Here is a 25582-nt window from a genome sequence, read left to right on the forward strand (position 1 = left end):
TCTCTAATTCAAGTAGTCTACATCCAATCTTCTTCAAACTTGGTCAGAAGTTTTATGGAGATGATCTTAAGGCCAAGTTAGAACATGGGCCTTTCTGGGTCAAAAACTAGGTCAAGGGGTCACTTAGCCCGTATTAAAAATTGAGCATGGTGTCTGCTGTTTTTTGTGAAGACGGCATGCAAAATATTATGTGTCAATTCTGCATGTGGGGGTATTCGTCACATCTGTGACAAAGCTCTAGTTTCATTTTGTTCCTACGTCAAAAATTCTGGTTGAATTGGCAAAAATAATATAATAAAAACAAAAAAATCTGACAATGGTTGAACCAGTAGGGGACATATATGCTTGGCAATAGCCTTGTTTGACATTGATTTCTGTTTTCTGCTACTAACAGCTCAGTTCATGATCTACCAGTTCATGATCTACCAGTTCATGATCTCCCAGAGTCCAGACCAGGCTCTCCAGATCTATCACCGCTCAGATCTGTAGCGCATGCAAGCATGTTTAACGGCCCCAGAGAGCTACTAACTTGCCCAACCCCTGGTTGTGATGGCACAGGACATGTGTCTGGTAATTACTCCTCCCACCGTAGTTTGTCTGGATGCCCATTGGTCGATAGAGCTACTGTTCAGGCCAATCAGGTTGAACAAAAGTAAGGGCTATTTATAGTAACCGTTTCAGTGGCCCTGTGCATTGGATTTTGTTTTTTCAGTTTGCATGAAGTTTGCACCGGTGTAGCTTTTGTGTGCTGAGCTTCTATTTGCAAGCCACTCCAAATGCATGATTGCACGATATTTTAGTCTGCTTTATACCATTTTAATACCTTGTTCTGTTTTCACCATTGTGTGCCTGTAAATTGTTTGTTTCTTTGAGAAAAAACAACTGCAATCTAAAAATTTATGGTTTTACATTTGGAGTGTCTTGATACATTTACATTTAGTTTGTTGTTTTTGTTTCAATCATTATGCCCCCTTCGAAGAAGAGGGGGTATATTGCTTTGCTCATGTCGGTCGGTCGGTCTGTCGGTCCGTCCACCAGGTGGTTGTCAGATGATAACTCAAGAACGCTTGGGTCTAGGATCATGAAACTTCATAGGTACATTGATCATGACTCGCAGATGACCCCTATTGATTTTGAGGTCACTAAAACAAAGGTCAAGGTCATGGTGACCCGAAATAGTAAAATGGTTTCCGGATTATAACTCAAGAACGCATACGCCTAGGATCATGAAACTTCATGGGTAGATTGATCATGACTCGCAGATGACCCCTATTGATTTTGAGGTCACTAGGTCAAAGGTCAAGGTCACGGTGACCCGAAATAGTAAAATGGTTTCCGGATGATAACTCAAGAACGCATACGCCAAGGATCATGAAACTTCATGGGTAGATTGATCATGACTCATAGATGACCCCTATTGATTTTGAGGTCACTAGGTCAAAGGTCAAGGTCACAGTGACCCGAAATAGTAAAATTGTTTTCGGATGATAACTCAAGAACGCATACGCCTAGGATCATGAAACTTCATATGTAGATTGATCGTGACTCGCAGATGACCCCTATTGATTTTCAGGTCACTAGGTCAAAGGTCAAGGTCACAGTGACAAAAAACGTATTCACACAATGGCTGCCACTACAACGGACAGCCCATATGGGGGGCATGCATGTTTTACAAACAGCCCTTGTTTTGAATTTGAGTTTGTTTGAGAACTCTGCTTGAATACATGTTTTATGTTACTTTTCTTAGTTCATTTCAGTGGAACAAAGGCATATGATTATGTATATAATAACAAAAGGTACAAATCAACTGGGTTGCTCTGTACAATCAAATAGTTAATGCCTGTCTTGGCAAATGTTATTATTATACATAGTATTTTACTTATGGCCTTAATATTTTGGTTTCCTGGAAAGCAATGGTCCTCATAAACTGTTAACAACCACTTTTCTCTCTTAAGCTTTTTTTGAATACCAAATTTTGTGACAATACATAATAATAGGTTAGATTATAGCTTGTCTATTTGCCCATAGGGAGACTGTGAATCATGCAAACCTAGTTTTAAGAACTGATTATATGCTTTTTAAGCAAGTCTTTAATAAAAGTGTATTTAATAAGGGTGATATTCAATGATCTGAACAAAATATATCACTTGAAATGTCAACAAAATTCATCCATGCTGCAGATACATGTACATGTATATAAAACAAATCATCTTCGCCTGTGGTCCCATCTGGGACATAGGCCGCCAACCAGCTTCCTCCAGGCGTCTCGGTTGTGGGCGAGTCCCTCAAGCTGCCCCCATGTTTGGCCCATCTGCTTAGCATCTGCATCCAGGTCACGGCGCCAGGTGTTTCTAGGCCGCCCTCTCTTCCTTTTCCCTTGGGGGTTCCATGTGAGGGATTGCCTTGTCGTATTGGATGCAGGCTTGGGAAGGGTGTGGCCTATCCACCTCCAACGTCTCTGAAGGATGTCTTCTTCAACTGGCTGCTGGTTTGTTCTTCTCCATAATTCTTTGTTGGAGATCTTGTCTGGCCAGCGGATCTTGAGGATCTTCCTGACGCAGATGTTGATGAAGACCTGTATTTTCTTTATGGTGGTGACAGTGGTTCTCCAGGTCTCTGCTCCATAGAGGAGTAGCGGCTTCACAATGGTATTTAAGAGCCTAATCTTGGTGGTGTTGCCAATTACGCTGGATCCCGAGATGTTCTTCAGCTGATGGAAGGCTGCTCGTGCTTTACCGATGCGGGTTCTGACATCTGCATCCGTTCCTCCCTGGTTGTCCAGAATGCTGCCGAGATAGGTGAAGCTGTCCACCTCCTCCAGCGCCTCGCCTTGGACTGTGATGGGTGTGTTGTTTAATGCGTTGGTCCTGAACACCTTGCTCTTACCTCTGTTGATGGTGAGGCCTAGTCTAGCTGAGTTGTCCGCTACCATGTTTTTTCTTTTCCTGCATCTGTTGTTGGGTGTTGGAGAGAAGAGCCAAATCATCAGCAAAGTCAAGGTCTTCCAACTGTTCCCAGAGTGTCCACTGAATTCCATTCCGCTTCTGCTCTGTTGATGTCTTCATTACCCAGTCTATGGCCAGCAGAAACAGGAAAGGTGAGAGTAAACAGCCTTGCCTCACACCAGTTCTCACTTCAAAGGCATCCGTGAGCTGTCTGCCGTGAACAATTCTGCAGGTCATTCCCTCTTAAGACTTCCTGATGATCTTGGTGATCTTTTCTGGCACTCCGTAGTGTCTCAGAAGTCTCCAGAGGGACTCCCGGTCAACGCTGTCAAACGCCTTTTCATAGTCAATAAAGTTGACATACAAGGGCGAATTCCACTCCAGGGATTGATCCAGAATGATGCGCAGGGCTGCGATCTGATCCCTGCACGATCTCTCCTTTCGGAAGCCTGCTTGTTAGTCACGGAGATGCGAGTCTACTGCGTCTTTCATTCGGTAGGATGCGATTAAACACCTTTCCTGGGATGGATAACAGCGTGATTCCTCGGTAGTTGGAGCAGGAACTGAGGTCGCCTTTCTTGGGAAGCTTGATGAGGTAACCCTCTTTCCACTCTGTTGGGATTTCTTCTTCTTCCCATATCTTGCTGAAGAGCGGATGTAGTAGGTCCACACTGGTCTCCACGTCAGCCTTAAGCGCTTCTGCCGGTATGCTGTCAGGTCCTGCAGATTTGCCGTTCTTCAATTGTTTGATGGCGCTGCTGATCTCTTCCTTTGTGTGAGTGTAGCAGTTGATTGGCAGATTGCTTGTAGCTGGCAGAATCTCTGGTGGGTTCACAGGGGCAGGCCTGTTGAGTAGCTCCTGGAAGTGCTCAATCCACCTCTTCTTCTGCCCTTCATCATCTGGTTGTACTCCTCCATTTTTGTCCCTTACTGGCCTACTTTCCTGCTAGTCTCTTGGTGATGGAGTACAGATCTTTTGTACTGTTCTGATAGACTGCCTCTTCCGCCTCTGTTGCAAGCGTCTCTAGGTAGTTCCTCTTGTCTTCTCTGATACTTTGCTTGATGCTCCTATTTGCTTCGGTGTACTCTACTTGTGCTTTCACTTTTGCAGCGCGTGTTCTGCTGTTGTTTACACTTGTCTTCTTTTCTCGTCTTTCCTCAACTTTCTGAAGCATCTCTGCTGTCATCCACTCCTTGTGGGTGTAAGACTTAGGGTCCAGTACTTCTTGGCATGTTGAAGTCACTGCTTCTTTCACGTTCTGCCACGTCTGCTCTATCGTCCCTTCTTCAAGCAGCTCCTCTAGGACCTGGAACTTGTTGGAGAGAGTGACCTTGAACTCTTCTTGCTTCCAGTTGTCTTTCAGAGTGGCAGTGTTGTACCGTTGGCGTTGGTTGGGCCCCCCTGTCCAACTTTTCTTCAGCTTTAGTTTCAATCGGGCGACAAGGAGATGATGGTCCGAAGCCATGTCTGCTCCTCGCTCGACACGTACATCCTGAAGAGAGCGACGTAAACTCCTTGCGATGCACAAGTGGTCAATTTGGTTCTCCGTTGACGGGTCTGGTGACACCCAGGTTGACTTGTGTATCCTTCTGTGGTGGAAAACACTTCCTCCGATGACCAGGTTACTTGTGGCGCACAGGTCGACGAATCTCTCCCCGTTGTCGTTCATCTCGCCTAACCCTTGCTTTCCCATGATCTCCTCATATCCTCGGTTGTCACTGCCCATCTTGGCGTTAAAGTCACCCATTAGAATGGTGATGTTCCTCTTTGGTCTGTCTTGTATGATGGTTGACAGTCTATTGTAGAAGTTGTCCTTCTCATCCTCTGTACTGTCGTTTGTTGAGGCGTAGCACTGGATTATGTCCATGTTTATCCTCTTCTTCTTTGTAAGGAAAGAGGCCGTCATGATCCAAGGTCCGTGTGCCTCCCACCCAATGAGCGCTCTCTGTGCCGACTTGGAAAGCATTAGGGCTACTCCCTGGGTGTGTGCTGCATCCTCCTGCTCATGCCCTGAGAACAACAGTAACTCACCGGAAGTCAGTCGCTTCTTCCCAGAGCCAGTCCATCTTGATTCACTGATCCCTAGGATGGTGAGGTTGAACTTCCTCATCTCTGCGGCCACCTGTGCTGTCTTCACGGTCTCATACATTGTTCGGACATTCTATGTACCGATGGTGGTAGAGGTCCTAGTGGAGATGATGGTCTTCGGCCTGATGGCTTCCAGTTGACACTAGCTTTCACCGTCCGGCGTCATACGTCCTCCAGCTGGAGGTCCACCTTCTCCCAGGTCCGTGATGTCTGTTGTTATTCTGTTTTGCGTTTCTGTAGCAATAAGGTTTCAACAGGGTAGGGTAGCTAGCCCTATGCCCAACCCTCCTCCTTTTTCAGCGCGGACTTGGGACCGTCCTTGGCGGAGATATATAAAACAAAACATGAGCATTAATGTCAGCCAGTATGCATTTATATCAAACAAAACATGAACATAAATATCAGCTATTATGCAATAATATAAAACAAAACATGACCATTTATGGACAAAACAGTTCAATTGCAAGCATAATTGAGAAATGTTTCTGCTTTTTTATTGAGTGGAAGCCTTCAAGTGAATAAAAAATAACAATATAAAGTGAAGCCAAGTTCAAGCGAAAAAGCCAGTAAAATCTCCACTTAAGCGTGTAAGACTTTGCTACAAAATGAAGTTTTAATAGACTTAATTTTAATATAATCTGTTATGTAAGTTTATTCTTAAAGTAAAGGACATACAAAATACATAAAGGAATACACAAATGCTTACATTGAAATAATAATGGATGGTGTAACCGTAAGCATTTTTCGCTTGTTAGAGAAATTCATCATGATCTGAATAGGCTATGTGATAATTAGTCCCCTACCGGTTTCACCGGAGGGGACTTATGGTTTTGTCTCCCTCCGTCCGTCACACTTTTCTGGATCCTGCGATAACTTTAAAAGTTCTAAATAATTTTTCATGAAACTTGGAACATAGATAGATGGTAATATGGACATTATGCACGTCATTTCATTTTGTTCCTATGTCAAAAATTGTGGTTGCTATGGCAACAAATAGACTAGAAATAGTGCTGAAAATGGTGTTTTTTTCTGGATCCTGCGACAACTTTTAAAGTTCTTAATATTTTTTCATGAAACTTGCAACATGGATAGATGGCAATATGGACATTATGTACGTCATTTCATTTTGTTCCTACGTCAAAAATTGTGGTTGCTATGGCAACAAATAGACTAGAAATAGTGCTGAAAATGGTGTGTTTTTCTGGATCCTACGACAACTTAAAAAGTTATTAATATTTTTTCATGAAACTTGCAACATGGATAGATGGCAATATGGACATTATGCACGTCATTTCATTTTGTTTCTACCTCAAAAATTGTGGTTGCTATGGCAACAAATAGACTAGAAATAGTGCTGAAAATGGTGTGTTTTTCTGGATCCTGCGATGACTTTAAAAGTTCCTTATATTTTTTCATGAAACTCTGAACATGGATAGATGGCAATATGGACATTATGCACGTCATTTCATTTTGTTCCTATGTCAAAAATTGTGGTTGCCAGGAAACAAAAAAATAAATATTCTGAAAATGGTGAAATTTCTGACAATGGTGGAGCCAGTAGGGGACTTTTATTGCTTGGCAATAGTCTTGTTGAATTTGAATGAGAAGATCCCCTGGTCATTTTGAGTGACAAATTGAGTGATGAAGTTTCCTTGGAGTTGGGAAGTATAGTCCACCCAAATCCCAGAGGTTGGCATGGTGTTGTTTACTTCTTTGAACGATCAAGCAGGTATGGATGTTATATTTATTTCATATTCAAATAATTGTTGTATCTTTGTATTTTGTTGGCTAAATGTTTTGTTTATTGGGTAATGGGTGAAATGTATTCTCTCTTTTGTGAATATATTTGTTTTATTGCACATCATCTATGTTAATATTACTGAATTTTAAGTCATCTATCCATATAAATATGTTTACATTATGCTGATTGTTTATGTTTAACTGAAATATTGTACAGCAAAAATTTTCACTAACAATAACAACACAAAACTAGTAACATTTTGAGAACACATCCGATACTTTATGCAAATAGCTTAACATGATTACTAAAACTTCAGTTATAGGTTTACAAAAAACTTAACAAGAAAGTTTGCAGTTGTTACAGAAATATATTAATTTTATAATCTTGAACATTAAGAATTATATACAATGTATATGCAAAGCACTAATAAGATTGTGCACCCTTTATTTGATATGAAAGTTTCTTATGAAACTAAATCCTTTCACTAAATACTTCAAGCTACTTTCTCTTCGTGTTCAAGATGCCCTACTCCGGGTTGTGACGGTTCTGGTCATGTGACTGGCAACTACACATCCCATCGGAGCCTGTCTGGCTGTCCCAGGGCAGCGAAACTCAAGAGGATCCTCGGCAAAGAGATTGAGAAGAGGGACGATGAACCACTCAGGTAAGCTGTGTTGCAGAAGTGTGATATCATACCATGCTTTCATGAAAGGTCACAACTTGATAACCTTTGATAACTCCTCCTACCATGGGCCATTAAAGCAAGGTTCTGATTGGTTTGATGAAAGGTCACAACTTGATAACCTTTGGTAAGTCCTCCTCATACCATGGACCATGAAAGCAAGGTTCTGATTGTTTTGATGAAAGGTCACAACTTGATAACCTTTGGTAAGTCCTCCTCATACCATGGACCATGAAAGCAAGGCTCTGACTGGTTTGATGAAAGGTCACAACTTGATAACCTTTGGTAAGTCCTCCTCATACCATGGACCATGAGAGCAAGGCTCTGATTGGTTTGATGAAAGGTCACAATTTGATAACCTTTGGTAAGTCCTCCTCATACCATGGACCATGAAAGCAAGGCTCTGATTGGTTTGATGAAAGGTCACAACTTGATAACCTTTGGTAAGTCCTCCTCATACCATGGACCATGAAAGCAAGGCTCTGATTGGTTTGATGAAAGGTAACCTTTGGTAAGTCCTCCTCATACCATGGACCATGAAAGCAAGGCTCTGATTGGTTTGATGAAAGGTCACAACTTGATAACCTTTGGTAAGTCCTCCTCATACCACGGTAGCGTGTTATGTTATGAGTTTCACTTAAATGTAAAGAAAAGCAAAGCAAGAGTTGAAGATCGTAATTTATGGATTCTTGAAATTATGAAGGTGTTCTTTCCTTTTTAGGCGTACAATATAATTTCTGGATATATGAAGAAGTATATTTTGCTGTTTCAGATGTCCTATACCAGGCTGTGATGGGTCAGGCCATATCACTGGCAAGTACCTCTCCCACAGAAGGTCGGTTTCTAAAAAATGTATTTAAAAGTATGCATAAAAATCATTAAATCGCTAATTTAATTTTCAATATGCCAGGTTTTTAGTGATATCCATTTCTACAAAAAAGGCTACATATTAGTAGGTCAATAATTAAATGATTATGATGGTTTTACATTTACCATTTTATCACATGTAACCGTATATTCCTAAATCTGAGTCCTTTTTTAGCTCATCTATTTTTTGAAAAAAAATTATGAGCTATTGTCATCACCTTGGCGTCGGCGTCGGCGTTGGCGTTGGCGTTGGCGTTGGCGTTGGCGTCGGCGTCCGGTTAAGTTTTGCGTTTAGGTCCACTTTTCTCAGAAAGTATCAATGCTATTGCATTCAAACTTGGTACACTTACTTACTATCATGAGGGGACTAGGCAGGCAAAGTTAGATAACTCTGGCGTGCATTTTGACAGAATTATGTGCCCTTTTTATACTTAAAAAATTGCAAATTTTGGTTAAGTTTTGGGTTTAGTTCCACTTTTCTCAGTAAGTATCAATGCTATTGCATTCAAACTTGGTACACTTACTTACTATCATGAGGGGACTGGGCAGGCAAAGTTAGATAACTCTGGCATGCATTTTGACAGAATTATGTGCCCTTTTTATACTTAGAAAATTGACAATTTTGGTTAAGTTTTGTGTTTAGGTCCATTTTATTCCTTAAGCATCAAAGCTATTGCTTTCATACTTGCAACACTTACTAACTATCATAAGGGGACTGTGCAGGCAAAGTAATGTAACTCTGACTGGCATTTTGACAGAATTATGTGCCCTTTTTATACTTAGAAAATTGAAAATTTGATTAAGTTTTGTGTTTAGGTCCACTTTATTCCTACAGTATCAAAGCTATTGCTTTCATACTTGCAAGATTTATGAACTATCATAAGGGGACGGTGCAGGCAAAGTTATGTAACTCTGACTGGCATTTGGACGGAATTATGGGCCCTTTATACTTAGAAAATTGAAAATTTGGTTAAGATTTATGTTTTGGTCACTTTACCCCTAAAGTATCATAGATATTGCTTTCATACTTGGAACACTCACAAACTATCATAAGGGTACAGTAAAAGGACAAGTTGCATAACTCTGGTTGTCATTGTTACGGAATTATGGCCCTTTTTTGACTTAGTAACTTTTAATATATGGTTAAATTTTGTGTTTCGATCCACTCGAAGTATCAAGGCTATTGCTTTCAAACTTCAAATACTTACATGCTATCATGAGGTTACTGTACCTGGCAACTTGAATTTTACTTTGACCTTTGAATGACCTTGACTCTCAAGGTCAAATTATTAAATTTTGCTAAAATTGCCATAACTTCTTTATTTATGATTAGATTTGATCGATACTTTGATGAAACTACTCTTACCTGACATACCACAATAGACTTCACCCAAACCATCCCCCGTGCCCTCCCCCCCCTCCCCCCCTCCCCCCCCCCCCTAATTTTTTTTTTTTTTTTTTTTTTTTATAAGATCATCTCACAAATGACCACCACACCCTCACACTATACCCCCACCCCACCCCCCCACCCCCCCCCCCCCCCCCAAATTTTTTTTTTGATTTTTTTTTTTTTTTTTTTTTTTTTTAAGATCATCTCACAAATTATCACCACACCCTCACACTATACCCCCCCCCCCCCCAATTTTTTTTTTTTTTTTTTTTTTTTTCGCTTTTTTGGAAGATAATGTAATAAATGTCCACAACCCCACACTATACACCCCTCTTCACTCCACTCCTCCCTCCTTTGTGATTGAAAATGAGAGTCCCTTCACCTTTAAAAAGAAAATAGATGAGCGGTCTGCACCCGCAAGGCGGTGCTCTTGTTTAATGACGTACAACCATATAAACATATCAAATATTGCATATGGTGTTAAAGGTCTTAATATATCATAGAGATAAATTAAACAACTAATTATGATAAAATGAATTTTTCATAAATCATTTATTAGTTTGACTTTTCATTGAATAGTGTTATCAATACTTCTCTAAAGGTAATTAAAATGTTCCCTATAATAACTTTAGGTAGGTTGCAAATATTGTGTTACAATTTGTGTTTGTACATAGGTTACAGGTTCATCTGATGCGGTATTGCATATGGGGACTGAGAGGTCTAGGTCACTGTAATTGAAAATAGAAAAGTGTTCAATCTTAATAGTTTGGCTTCAGATATTGGGCTGTAATTTTGTTTGTTGGTAGCTTTCATGCAGGCCTAGGGTGGGATAGCATTTGGGGCCAGTTCAGTCATGGTAGCTTTCATGCTGGCCTAGGGTGGGATAGCATTTGGGGCCAGTTCAGCCATGGTAGGTTTCATGCAGGCCTAGGGTGGGATAGCATTTGGGGCCAGTTCAGTCATGGTAGGTTTCATGCAGGCTTAGGGTGGGAAGGCATTTGGGGCCAGTTCAGTCATGGTAGGTTTCATGCAGGCCTAGGGTGGGATAGCATTTGGGACCAGTTCAGTCATGGTAGGTTTCATGCAGGCCTAGGGTGGGATAGCATTTGGGACCAGTTCAGTCATGGTAGCTTTCATGCAGGCCTAGGGTGGGATAGCATTTGGGGCCAGTTCAGTCATGGTAGCTTTCATGCAGGCCTAGGGTGGGATAGCATTTGGGACCAGTTCAGTCATGGTAGGTTTCATGCAGGCCTAGGGTGGGATAGCATTTGGGACCAGTTCAGTCATGGTAGGTTTCATGCAGGCCTAGGGTGGGATAGCATTTGGGACCAGTTCAGTCATGGTAGCTTTCATGCAGGCCTAGGGTGGGATAGCATTTGGGGCCAGTTCAGTCATGGAAGGTTTCATGCAGGCCTAGGGTGGGATAGCATTTGGGGCCAGTTCAGTCATGGTAGGTTTCATGCAGGCCTAGGGTGGGATAGCATTTGGAGCCAGTTCAGTCATGGTAGGTTTCATGCAGGCCTAGGGTGGGATCGCATTTGGGGCCAGTTCAGTCATGGTAGGTTTCATGCAGGCCTAGGGTGGGATAGCATTTGGGGCCAGTTCAGTCATGGTAGCTTTCATGCAGGCCTAGGGTGGGATAGCATTTGGGGCCAGTTTAGTCATGGTCATTGTTACTTCAAATAGAAAAAGTGTTTCAGCTTAATAACTGAAGTTTTTATGGCAATGTTGTGCTGAAATTGTATGTGTTGGAAGCTTACTTGCCGACCTCGCTTCAAATTTTTATGAAATTCAATCAAATTAATTTGTAAGTTATTAAAATTGTACTGGTAATTTATAAATTATTAGCTTTGAGTTTACCGGTACATGTTCCATATACGTTCTACAGATATACAACTTCAAATATGTCTTTGTGGTCATAATATCAGATGACTGACAGAAAATGTACATTATAAGATCAAAAGGGAAGAATAGTAAAGCTCTTGATTGTATTTTAAGTTGGCTTATTCTGAAACCAATTTTTGCCTGGTTAATTCAGTGCTTCAGGTTGCCCCATGGCCAACAAGTATCGATTGCAGCGCCACCTGTTTGCGGGCATTGAGGGAACTTTTGACATTGCTGCAGCATTGAAAATGGAGCCTTGCGTGTAAGAAATCATTATTTAATTACTTGATAGCTCTTTTTGAAAAAGAATTGTAACAAGATTTTTACAACTTTACAACTTTCTGAATAACTTGAAGGGTAATGGGTTAAATTTATGTATATATAAATTATTTGTAGAATGTACTTTGAAGCTATTTCCTCATAAGATTTGTTGGGACCTTCCTTGTATTAGAATACCTATTCTTTTATTTATTTATTTAATTTTTATGTGTCACTCTGTCAATGGGTTTGTCGGTTGGTCATTTGATAAGTCTGCATAATATCTTTTAAGTTATTTTGTGAACTTCTTCCACATTTCTAAAGTGATTTAATTGAAACTTTGAACGTGTCATCACATGGAGTGTAGTTGTCTCAGACTCTTTTCCTTGCTAAATGATCAACACATTTATGAGTCATTTGCTCTAAAACATGGATGGTAAACCAGTGTGAAGGTATAGCTGATTAACCAGTGTGAAGGTATAGCTGATAAACAAGTTTGAAGGTACAGCTGATAAACAAGTTTAAAGGTACAGCTGGTAAAGAAGTGTGAAGGTACATCTGATAAACAAGTTTAAAGGTACAGCTGGTAAACCGATGTTAAGGTACAGCTGATAAACATGTTTGAAGGTACAGCTGGGAAACCAGTGTTGAGGTATAGCTGTGAAACCAGTGTGAAGGTATAGCTGATAAACAAAAGTTTGAAGGTACAGCTGGTGAACGAGTGTGAAGGTACATCTGGTAAACGAGTGTGAAGGTACATCTGGTAAATGAGTGTGAAGGTACATCTGGTAAACAAGTGTGAAGGTACATCTGGTAAACGAGTGTGAAGGTACATCTGGTAAACGAGTGTGAAGGTACATCTGGTAAACACGTGTGAAAGTACATCTGGTAAACAAGCGTGGAGGTACATCTGGTAAATGAGTGTGAAGGTACAGCTGATAAACAAGTTGGAAGGTACATCTGATAAACAAGTTTGAAGGTACAGATGGCAAACTGGTGTGAAGGTACAGCTGGTAAACTAGTTAAAAGGGACAGCTGGTAAACTGGTATGAAGGTACAGCTGATAAACAAGTTTTAAAGTACAGCTGGGAAACCAGTGTGGATGTATAGCTGATAAACCAGTGTGAAGGTATAGCTGATAAACCAGTGTGGAAGTGTAGCTGATAAACCAGTGTGGAGGTATAGCTGATAAACCATTGTGGAGGTATAGCTGGTAAACCAGTGTGGAGGTATACCTGGTAAACCAGTGTGGAGGTATAGCTATTAAACCAGTGTGGAGGTATAGCTGATAAACCAGTGTGTAGGTATACCTGGTAAACCAGTGTGGAGGCATAGCTGGTAAACCAGTGTGAAGGTATAGCTGGTAAACCAGTGTGGAGGTATAGCTGATAAACCAGTGTGAGTCATACCTGGCAAACCACTGTGAAGGTATAGCTGGTAAACTAGGGTGAAGGTACAGCTGGTAAACCAGTGTGAAGGTACAGCTGGTAAACCAGTGTAAAGGTATAGCTGGTTAAGCATCGTGAAAGTACTGCTGGTAAACCAGTGTAAAGGTATAGCTTGTAAACCAGTGTGTAGGTATAGCTGATAAACCAGTGTAAATGTATAGCTGATGAAACACTGTGTAGGTATAGCTGATAAACCAGTGTGAATGTATAGCTGATGAACCACTGTGTAGGTTTAGCTGATAAACCAGTGTGAAGGTATAGCTGATTAACCAGTTTGAAGGTAAAGCTGATAAACCACTGTGTAGGTATAGCTGATAAACCAGTGTGAAAGGTACAGCTGGTAAACCCACAGGTACTTGAAAAAAAAATTGGTCCTTATTACTATATATATAAGCGCCACAATTTTTTTTTCAAGTACCTGTGGGTAAACCAGTGTGAAGGTATAACTGATAAACCAGTGTGAATGTATAGCTGGGAAACCAGTGTGAATGTATAGCCAGGAAACCAGTGTGAAGGTATAGCTGGGAAACCAGTGTGAAGGTTTAGCTGGGAAACCAGTGTGACGGTATAGCTGGGAAACCAGTGTGCAGGTATAGCTGGGAAACTAGTTTGAAGGTATAGCTGGGAAACCAGTGTGAAGGTGTAGCTGGTAAACCAGTGTGAAGGTTCTGCTGATAAACCAGTGTTCAGGTATAGCTGATGAACCACTGTGGATGTAGAGCTGATAAACCACTGTAGAGGTATTAGTCATGTTTGTTCCAAAGGTCTAGTTTCTACACTGCAGGTGTCCTACACCAGGCTGTGATGGTTCGGGCCACGTGAACGGCAACTTCCTGTCACACCGCAGTCTTTCTGGCTGTCCACGGGCAACACAGGCCATCAAGAGGGCCAAATTGAGCCCTGCTGAACTGGCTGTGCTGCAACAGAAAGTGGACAATGGAGAAGGTACTGAGTCAGTGCATATTTTAACTGAAAAGTTAGAATGGCTATTTGTAACCAGAACAGCCTCTGAGTAACTAGCCTGTTCAGGTTGCTGTTTGCTGATTTATCAGTATATTTACCTCTAATGTACGCATTTTAATGCGTTTTTTGTTCCTTAGAATATCAAATTGAACTAAAGACCTTTCTTACTAGATTCAAGTTTAAAAGGCTTCATTTCCAACCATAACATACTGATGAACAGCAAACAGCATAAAACCTGAACAGACTGCAAGTCACTTGAAGGCTGCTCTGGTCTCTATGTAGCCATTTTCACTTTGCTCCTGAACAAAGGAAGGGCTTTTACGACTTATAATAGTGTTTTTTAAATGTTTTGCTTATTTTTAAATTGTTAATCATCAGGACTAATGATATACTTGTATTTTTAAAATATTTTAGGCTCAATAAACGTGCTGAAAGACAGGAGATAGATTTTACTGATAAAAGTTCTGTTACTTGTCACTCGGCCATTTTTAAATAATAACGGGTTAATTGCTTTGCACTTTGGTGATAAACATTAAAAAATTTAAATATTAAAAAATCACCCACATCTTGCCATACTCTAACATAGAGTTGACAATCAAAAAGGTGACAGTTTTGATAATTATTGCCAATATGTTCTGAAGTGACTTATTTACAAATCATTATTTGTTCCCTTTTGAGTATGTGTGCTGTTAACCTTGCTGATAAGAATGCCATCGTGTGTAAGGGACCTTGTTGATTAGAATGCCCTTGTGTGTAAGGGGCCTTGCTGATTAGAATGCCATTGTGTGTAAGGGACCTTGCTGATTAGAATGCCATTGTGTGTTAGGGACATTTCTGATTAGAATGCCATTGTGTGTAAGGGACCTTGCTGATTAGAATGCCCTTGTGTGTTAGGGACCTTGCTGATTAGAATGCCATTGTGTATTAGGGACCTTGCTGATTAGAATGCCCTTGTGTGTTTGGGACCTTGCTGATTAGAATGCCCTTGTGTGTTAGGGACCTTGCTGATTAGAATGCCCTTGTGTGTTAGGGACCTTGCTGATTAGAATGCCCTTGTGTGTAAGGGACCTTGCTGATTAGAATGCCCTTGTGTGTTAGGGACATTCTGATTAGAATGCCATTGTGTGTAAGGGACCTTGCTGATTAGAATGCCCTTGTGTGTTAGGGACCTTGCTGATTAGAATGCCATTGTGTGTTAGGGACCTTGCTGATTAGAATGACCTTGTGTGTTAAGGACCTTGCTGATTAGAATGCCCTTGTGTGTTAGGGACCTTGCTGATTAGAATGACCTTGTGTGTTAGATAGATAGATAGATTTATTTCGGAGATAGCAAACATACTCACAATGCATTGAAACAACATGTACATAAAACAATATGAAGTAAAAACAATCATAATTGAAAAGTACATGCATAGAATGCACAATGGCATGCACACTAACGCCAAGGATTACACAAAAAAAGAGCAATATCCCTTATTTCCATTGTGGTCCTTGATTGTTGGTGGCACGGCTAGAGAGGCACTAGTAATAAATTAATACTAAACACTATGTTAATCATAATAAATACATGAAATATAATACTGAGATTCAGATCAATGAACACAAATGTATCAATTATGATTGTCATATCACAGATAAATTTGGATGGATTAAAAATTAAAGGTTACTACAACAAACAAAAATTAAAAAGTCACAATAAGTATGAATGTATTATTAATCTGAAATGATAAGACATTGGGAAATGAAAATGTAAACATTTAACAGCATAGCATAGCAACTTAAAATAGATTAAAAGACTCTGTTTAAAAGATGTTGTTTGATTGCAGATTTAAAACTGGACAATAATGTCATCTGGGTTATAAAAGATGGTAGTTTATTCCACAATGTGCAACCCAAGTAACTGAAGGACCTCTTCCCATTTCCTTTAACCTTTGGTACAGAGAAAGCACCTTTATTACTTAATCTGGTATTATGGGAATGGACAGAATTCTGGGGAATAAACTGGTCTGACAAGTAGTTAGGAGATAGACCATTTTTGATCTTAAAAACATGGGAGAGCATTATTTGCTCGACACGTTTGTCAAATGGCAACCATTGCAAAGAGGTATAATGTTCCAGGCTAATATGAGTTTTAGAATCAAGATTGAGCACAAAACGGATCAATTTATTTTGGGTTACCTGAAGTTTATTCTTCCAAAACTGTGTAAGACCATTGTACCATATAGAACAAGCATAGTCAAAATGACACTGGATTAAGGACATCACAAGAAGTTACTTGGTATGCTGGGTTAAATACTTGCTTTTACGCTATAAAAACTGTAACCGAGAGTTAGATTTCTTTACAACAGACTAAGCCATATTGACAAATGATAAATTCTGGTCAATATTGGTCCCAAGGTACTTGACTGCAGTTGTAGGTTCTATAACTGTGTCATTACATATTATATTTAACCTGGGATTTGACCTTTGCTTATGTTTGGTACCAAAGAGAATTGATTCAGTTTTACCAAGGTGAAGAGATAACTTGTTGTCAATTAACCATTGGCTCACTTCATTAAGATCCTGAGTAAGGGCTTGCTCTATTTGACACTTGTTTTGACCTGAAACTAAGATGCAAGAATCATTCGCATACAGTAAAAGTTTATTCTTTGTTGCTGACGACATATCATTGACATAGATCAGGAAAAGGAGAGGTCCGAGAATAGAACCTTGAGGCACCCCACATGTAATGTTGGCCGTAGTAGATTTAGTATCTGATACATCAACAAGTTGTTGTCTATCAGATAAGTAGGATGAAAACCAATTCAGAATGTCGTCACCGAGACCCAGGGTTTTAAGTTTCATGAGAAGGATAGAGTGATCTACAGTGTCAAAAGCTTTTTGTAGATCTAACAGAATCATACCCACTAGATTACCTTTGTCCATTTCTAGACGAATGAAATCTGTCAAGTGAATTAAGCAAGTGTCCGTGGAAAACCCACATCTAAAACCTGATTGGAATTCAAAGAGCATTTTATTACTTTTGAGATATGACTCAACTTGGTCATAGACAACTCTTTCAAAAATTTTGGATATAATACAGAGGATAAATACTGGTCTATAGTTACCAACAGCAGTTTTATCATCTTTCTTGAAAAGAAGGACAGATCTGGCAGATTTCATATCATCAGGTACAGTACCTTGGATAAGGGATACATTAATGATATGGGCTAAGGGACTGGTAATTATTGGGGCACCATCTCTCACAAACCAAGACGGAATACCATCAAGTCCTGTTGATTTGTTTACCCCTAACCATGAAATATACTTTAATACTTTGTTCTCAGAAATAAGAGAAAAGGAAAAACTGTTTGGGACCTTGCTGATTAGAATGCCCTTGTGTGTTAGGGACCTTGCTGATTAGAATGCCCTTGTGTGTAAGGGACCTTGCTGATTAGAATGCCCTTGTGTGTAAGGGACCTTGCTGATAAGAATGTCCTTGTGTGTTAGGGACCTTGCTGATTAGAATGCCCTTGTGTGTTAGGGATCTTGCTGATTAGAATGCCCTTGTGTGTAAGGGACCTTACTGATTAGAATACCCTTGTGTGTAAGGGACCTTGCTGATTAAAATGCACTTGTGTGTAAGAGACCTTGCTGATTAGAATGCCCTTGTGTGTTAGGGACCTTGCTGATTAGAATGCCCTTGTGTGTACGGGACCTTGCTGATTAGAATGCCCTTGTGTGTTAGGGATCTTGCTGATTAGAATGCCCTTGTGTGTAAGGGACCTTACTGATTAGAATACCCTTGTGTGTTAGGGACCTTGCTGATTAGAATGCCCTTGTGTGTAAGGGACCTTGCTGATTAGAATGCCCTTGTGTGTAAGGGACCTTGCTGATAAGAATGTCCTTGTGTGTTAGGGACCTTGCTGATTAGAATGCCCTTGTGTGTTAGGGATCTTGCTGATTAGAATGCCCTTGTGTGTAAGGGACCTTACTGATTAGAATACCCTTGTGTGTAAGGGACCTTGCTGATTAAAATGCACTTGTGTGTAAGAGACCTTGCTGATTAGAATGCCCTTGTGTGTTAGGGACCTTGCTGATTAGAATGCCCTTGTGTGTACGGGACCTTGCTGATTAGAATGCCCTTGTGTGTTAGGGACCTTGCTGATTAGAATGCCCTTGTGTGTTAGGGACCTTGCTGATTAGAATGCCCTTGTGTGTTAGGGACCTTGCTGATTAGAATGCCCTTGTGTGTTAGGGACCTTGCTGATTAGAATGCCCTTGTGTGTAAGGGACCTTGCTGATAAGAATGCCCTTGTGTGATAGAGACCTTGCTGATTAGAATGCCCTTGTGTTATGGACCTTGCTGATTAGAATTCCCACGTGTGTTATGAACCTTGCTGATTAGAATGCCCATTTGTTTTAATAGCTTAATTACGTTACCTGATATCATATGCTATTTACTACGATAGGATCGTAATTTATCCGGAATTTTTCGTCCGAGGAATCCCACACTTTTTGAGAAACCCGTCTAGTAGGACAGAGCGGTCACATAGTGCCGTGTAGCCGCACAACCAAAACCGGACATTACCCATAATTCACTCTTATTCCGGATGGCGATATACAAAGGCCGACATTTTGTTATAAACTTAATTGTTGCTTCTGTTTCGCTGGATTCTTCTGTTTAACAGAATAGAGAAGTTTTTGTATTGTTTTAAAACATTATCCGTATATATATCCGTGTATTTCTGTATCGTTTTGTGTATTTGTTTGTTTGTTCAAGGCAAAGTATGCCTCAAACATGTGGCTCATGTGGACACACAAAGGCAGCATGGGACAACCATGGTAGCTGCCTGTCGTGTTCAGGATGTACCCAGGATAACTGCTGCCCTTTCTGTGAGCATTGGTCTGCTGATACCTGGGCCATTAAGCGTCGACCCTTCAAGAGTCGTGGACGCAACAAGAATAGTTCAGATCAAAGTAGGGAAAGTTCCGTGTGTCGGGACTTTTCACCACACGATCTTGACCATACTACACCAGTAGCTGCCAGGCATCGGTCCCTACCCCGTGACGAAACCGGACAAAATTTGCCCATTCCGTTCATCGGGAATGACCATTTGAATGACTCGGCATCAGATCAACATAGGAAAAGTTCCGTGTGTCGGGACTTTTCACCACACGATCTTGTCCATATGCCACCAGTAGCTGCCAGGCATCGGTCCCTACCCCGTGACGACACCGGACAAAATTTGCCCGGTCCGTTCATCGGGAATGACCAGTTGACCGGTCCGGAGACTTCACCGGGCACTGGTCACCGGTCACCGGTCAACATTGACCGGTCCGGTCACCGGTCATGCTATGACCGGTCAACCGGTCACCGGTCACTGACCGGTCCAGTCACCGGTCATGCTATGACCGGTCAACCGGTCACCGGTCATTGACCGGTCCGGTCACCGGTCATGCTGTGACCGGGCCGGTCACCGGTCATGCTGTGACCGGTCACCGTTCATTGACCGGTCCGGTCACCAGTCATGTAATGACCGATCCGGTCACCGGGTTTCGGTCTGTGCCACAGACCGTTCGGGTCACCGTAGATGTTGACACTAACTTGTCAGTAATCCACAAAGGTAGACGCAGCCGCGTTTCTACTGTGAGTCACAGACGTAAACGTGTAGTGTCTGATGTTTCCGACTACTCCTCCACCTCGGGCTCGTGGTCGTATGACTCATCGTCTACTTCAAATAGCCCTCATCATTACCGGAGGGGACGTCGTTCACGCTCACCGAGTGTTTCTCGGCGTAGATTGCCTCATAAAGAGCGATCACGCCAGCGCTCGGGGAGACGTTCGATGAGGAAACATCATTCCCAGCGCCGCCGAACAGTATCCACCGGTTTCAATCAATCCAATGCTCCCGCAGATGGTTCGATTGAGGCGTGTTCGGAGTCTAATGAGGCCGAACTTTATTATTTGGCCTCCATCAATCAGGTATACGAACTTATGTTCAATACCTTAGATGAGGACTTCTGCCCCCGCCCTTCCTTGTCTCTCACAGGATCTGCAGTTACCGTTACAGAACAGGTAGCACGCAGACGAGAGCCCGGCAGGATAAGTAAGGCTACTTCCCGAGTGGATCTACGCCTTCCTATTGGCTCTTCCACAATGGCTGTTTTCCAGTCACTTGAACCAGCCAATAAGCCTTCGCCATCTCCATGGAAAGCCCCTAAGGAGCTGACGGAGCCTAAACAGATGGACGGCGGGAAAAGTTATAAGGCCCCGGTACCAGATCCTGCTACCGGTTTGGACCTTTCCAAACTTCCGGTTCCTGATGCTGACATTAGTAAGCTGTCACTTACAATGCCTTCATCATCTACCCATACATCAGTCCCTCTTTCCCTGTTGGAAAATTGGGAGCTGAGAGAACGCCGTTCCATAGGTCTGGCTAACCAGCTAGATCTCATGGCAGCCACAGCCTTAGACTTGGTTTGGGAGCTCTCTGATTCAATCCCAGAGGAGCTCCGGGCCTTGTTAATACATCTTTCACGTACTACGCAGTGTTTATCTCACAATGCTGCGTCTTCTATGTCTGAGATGTTAAGGCTTCGGAGAGACCTCATCCTCTCTTCCTTGCCCAATAATTTCCTTTTGGAAACAGGCGTAAACTCCCTTCGAACTGCTCCACTAACAGCAGAGTCTCTTTTCGGAGGGAGGATACAGTCGGCACTTACTGCTGATCGTGAAGATCAGATACATGCCTCTTTAGCTAGGAGCAACTCTGGCCAGCGCCCTGTGGTTTTTAAGCGCCCTGCTTCTAAGCCCCCAGGAGCCCCACCGGCCAAGAACGCTAAAAGGGACAGTTTCCCTACTAAGCGTCCGTCTGCTCCACGTCAGCCCACTAATAGGCCTCCTTTTCAGAACAGAACAACTTCCTATCGGAAGCCTTCTGTAAAACAAAATTGGAGTAAGGGCAAACCCAATGCGGACAAGAAGTCATTTAATCCTTCTTCCGGCAAGGGTGGACCTCCTAAAGGTCAGCCCTAGGTCATACCCCTTTCTACCGCCACAACCTCTGATGCCGGAGGTACCAGTCGGGGCCAGACTTATGCCCTTCGCAAATCGATGGCTCCAAATAACTTCGGACGCGTGGGTTCATTCTCTTGTCACACAAGGCCTCACTTTTCAATTCGAAAAAAGGCCCCCACTCTCTCACGTCCCAATAGATCTGGTATCTCCACATCCACAACTTCCAGACTCCATTTTCGGACTCCTGGAAAAACAGGCGGTAGAAAGGGTTCACGACCCTTGTTCTCCAGGATTTTACAGTCGCCTTTTCCTTGTTCAAAAGAAAAGTGGCTCCTGGAGACCAGTCATAGACTTAAAAGTGTTCAACACGTTTCTAGTCAAACCTACTTTCAAGATGGAGACTCCTGCCTTCATTCGGCGCTCCATCAAACCCATGCAATGGGGGGTTTCCTTGGACCTGGAAGATGCATACTTCCATGTTCCTATCCATCCCAACTACCGGAAGTACCTGCGCTTCTCCTTTCGAGGCCAGGTCTACCAGTTTCGGGCGATGCCCTTTGGATTGGCCACGGCTCCACGAGTTTTCACCAAACTCATGGCTGCAGTGAGCGCACACCTCCGATTACACGGGGTTCAACTGCTTCAGTATTTCGACGATTGGCTCTTACACCAGCTCGATCGTCAACTGCTTCTGCTACACCTAGAGTTCTCTTGGAAGGAGCTCCTCTCTTTAGGACTCCTTCTCAATGTAACCAAGTCAGACCTCATTCCCTCTCAGGATTTCATATTCCTGGGAATGAATTTTCTGACCCACATCAATCGGGTCAGGGTCTCACCGCAACGTATATCAGACCTCCTTTTGAAGGTCAGATGGGTGCTGTCCCAATCTCATATCACAGCTCAAGATTTCCTCTCACTCAACGGTATCCTGAGCTCTGTAGCAGACTTCGTGCAGTTGGGATATGTATATCTCTTCCTACGTCCTCTTCAGCACTATCTCTCAGCTCGATGGAAATGGTCTCCAGACAATCTGCTAACACAGATTCCCATCCTTCCGTCCTTAGTCCCCCACCTTCAATGGTGGCTAGACGAGGAGACCCTGTTGGCAGGAGTACCGCTTCTTCCCCCGCAACCGTCTTTACATCTCATAACGGATGCGAGCATGGAAGGTTGGGGCGCTCACCTGGAACCCCGCAGCCTGACATTATCAGGATTGTGGTCTCCTCAGGAGTCTCTCCTGCACATAAACAATCTCGAAATGCGAGCAGTCTTTCTAGCTGTTTCTCAATTCCAATCACATCTTCGGGACTCCTGTGTGATGGTATCGACAGACAGCACATCAGTCGTGGCTTACATCCAGAAACAGGGCGGGACACACTCTCACTCCCTGTATCTGGAAACAATGAAATTACTTGTTCTTTGCAAGAGCCTAAACGTCTCTCTCTTGTCCAAACACATACCAGGTCGTCTCAACGCCCTGGCGGACGGTTTGTCTCGCAAACACCAGTTACTTCCATCGGAGTGGACACTTCATCAGGAAGTGGCCAATCAGATATTCATCACATTCGGTTATCCACTGGTCGACCTGTTTGCGACCAGAGACAACCACAGACTTCCTCTGTATGTGAGTCCAGTGTACGAACCAGCAGCGTGGGCGGTAGACGCGCTTTCGTTCGATTGGGATCAACTGGACGCTTACGCTTATCCCCCACCCATTCTAATTCCCCAAATCTTAGGGAAAATCAGGGTGAGCTCTTGCCGGATCCTGCTGATAGCCCCTTGGTGGCCCAGGAGATCCTGGTTCAACGACCTTCTTGGTCTCCTGTGCGAATTTCCCAGGGAACTCCCGCACAGGTCAGATCTCCTATCTCAGAGAGGCAGACTTCACATGGATTTAGACATGTTCCACTTACACGTCTGGCCGTTATCAAGCAATCCCTGCAGAAGAAACGCTTTTCTGTCAGGGCTTCAATGCTCGTTGCCTCTGCAAGGAGAAAGTCCACCAGAGCAGTCTATGATGCTTGCCGGAAACTCTTCTCTAATTGGTGTGTTCGAGGGAAAATTGATCCCCTCAATCCCTCTACTAGACGCATAGCGGATTTTCTAATCTATCTCTTTGATGATAAGAAACTTTCTCTTAGCTCCATCAAAGGATACAGATCTGTGCTTTCGCATACCTTGGCTTTTCGTAAGTCATCACAAGTCTGTGCTGACCCAGCCATTTCGGAACTGATCCGAGCCATGGAACTTAAACGTCCTGTGTCTCGTTCTCTTACCCCCAAATGGGATTTGGCTTGTGTTCTTGGATCGCTTGTTAAAGCTCCCTATGAACCCCTTAATCAGGCTTCTTTACAGTTCCTAACCTGGAAGACCGTTTTCCTTCTTACCATGTCTTCATCCAAACGTAGAAGTGAAATTCATGCTCTTTCTATCGAAGAAAGCCATCTTCGTTTTGATTCCTCCGATGGCTCTGTCACCTTGTTGTGTCAGCCAGGATTCCTTGCTAAAAATCAACTCCCCTCTATGGCTTCTAAACCCTTCAAGGTCCCAAGTCTTTCTAGAACTTGTGGTAATGAAGATGAAGATAGACTCCTCTGCCCTGTCAGGTCTTTGAAGTTCTATCTTAGTAGAGTTAAGTCTATTCGAAGTTCTCGTAAGAGACTCTTCATTCCCTTAAAAGGGGGGGGCGATGTGTCTGCGGCTTCTATTTCCCGTTGGGTAGCCTCGACTATAAAAAGGGCTTACTCTTCTCTTTCATCAAGGGATTCATCCCTTTTTAAGATTAGACCGCATGAATTACGAGCAATGTCGGCTTCGTGGGCATATATTAATCATACCCCACTCTCTGACGTGCTTCAAGCTGCTTTCTGAAGGAATCAGACTACTTTTTCATCTTTTTATCTTCGTTCTCTGGAGTGCCAACAGGACAACTTGTATTTGTTGGGCCCCCTTGTGGTTGCACAAACGGTAGTATCTCCTACGGCATAGGTATATTACGCTTATCCGTGAATTAAGTTAATACCGTAATAACGAAGATTAGCTGAGAACCCGAGATATGGGTTCCGCTGTGATGGGGAGATTTTCGCGAACCTTCCCGCCTCAGCTGCAAATTCAGCATATGATATCAGGTAACGTAATTAAGCTATTAAAACAAATTTTTCTAGTAAAATTCATTTTAATTAGTAATTACTTACCTGATATTGGTAAGTCCCACCTCCCACCCCGCTCTTCGTCTAATATTTCATATTTTTTATTGGAATAAGAGTGGATTATGGGTAATGTCCGGTTTTGGTTGTGCGGCTACACGGCACTATGTGACCGCTCTGTCCTACTAGACGGGTTTCTCAAAAAGTGTGGGATTCCTTGGACGAAAAATTCCGGATAAATTACGATCCTATCGGAGTAAATAGCATATGATATCAGGTAAGTAATTACTAATTAAAATGAATTTTACTAGAAAAATTTGTATTAGAGACCTTGCTGATTAGAATGCCCTTGTATGTTAGGGACTTTGCTGTTTAGAATGCCCTTGTGTGTCAGGGACCTTGCTGATTAAAATGCCCTTGTGTGTAAGGGAACTTGCTGATAAGAATACCATTGTGTGTAAGGGACCTTGCTGATTAGAATGCCATTGTGTGTAACGGACCTTCATGATAAGAATGCCCTTGTGTGTTAGGGACCTTAATGATAAGAATACCGTGTGTATGGGACCTTGCTGATTAGAATGCCATTGTGTGTTAGGGACCTTCATGATTAAAATGCCCTTGTGTGTTATGGACCTTGCTGATTAGAATGCCCTTGTGTGTTTGGGATATTGCTGATAAGGATGCCCATCTGGGTTAGGTCTTTTCTGATTAGAATGCACTTGTGTGTTAGGGACCTTGCTGATTAGAATGCCCTTGTGTGTTAGGCAATATGTTGATTAGAATGCAATTGAGATTTAGGGACCTTGCTGATAAGAATGCATTGTGTTTGGGATATTGCTGATTAGAATGCCCATGTGTGTTAGGTACCTTGCTGATTAGAATACCATTGTGTGTTAGGGACTATGCTGATAAAAATGCCCATGTGTGTTAGGTTCCTTGCTGATTAGAATACCCTTGTGTGTTAGGGACCTTGCTGATTATAATGCCCTTGTTTGTTAGAGACCTTGCTGATTAGAATACCCTTGTGTGTTATGGACCTTGCTGATTAGAATTTCCATGTGTGTTAGGAACCTTGCTGATTAGAATGCCCTTGTGTGTAAAGGACCTTGCTGATTAGAATGCCATTGTGCATTATGGACCTTGCTGATTAGAATCCCAATGTGTGTTAG

General features: G+C 42.3%; 1 protein-coding gene across 1 annotated transcript in view; it reads left to right on the forward strand.

The window, feature by feature from the left end:
- The window catches only part of LOC127846161 (myelin transcription factor 1-like), a 97411-nt gene that overhangs the window by 64862 nt on the left and 6967 nt on the right, over positions 1–25582 (forward strand). The window contains exons 13-17 of the mRNA XM_052377337.1: positions 395–652; positions 7296–7439; positions 8230–8292; positions 11753–11860; positions 14089–14249. Of these exons, the coding sequence (XP_052233297.1) occupies positions 395–652; positions 7296–7439; positions 8230–8292; positions 11753–11860; positions 14089–14249 (734 nt within the window). The remainder of the gene's footprint in view (positions 1–394; positions 653–7295; positions 7440–8229; positions 8293–11752; positions 11861–14088; positions 14250–25582) is intronic.

The sequence above is a fragment of the Dreissena polymorpha genome, chromosome 9, assembly GCF_020536995.1.
Source record: "Dreissena polymorpha isolate Duluth1 chromosome 9, UMN_Dpol_1.0, whole genome shotgun sequence".
Taxonomy (NCBI): Eukaryota; Metazoa; Mollusca; class Bivalvia; order Myida; family Dreissenidae; genus Dreissena; species Dreissena polymorpha.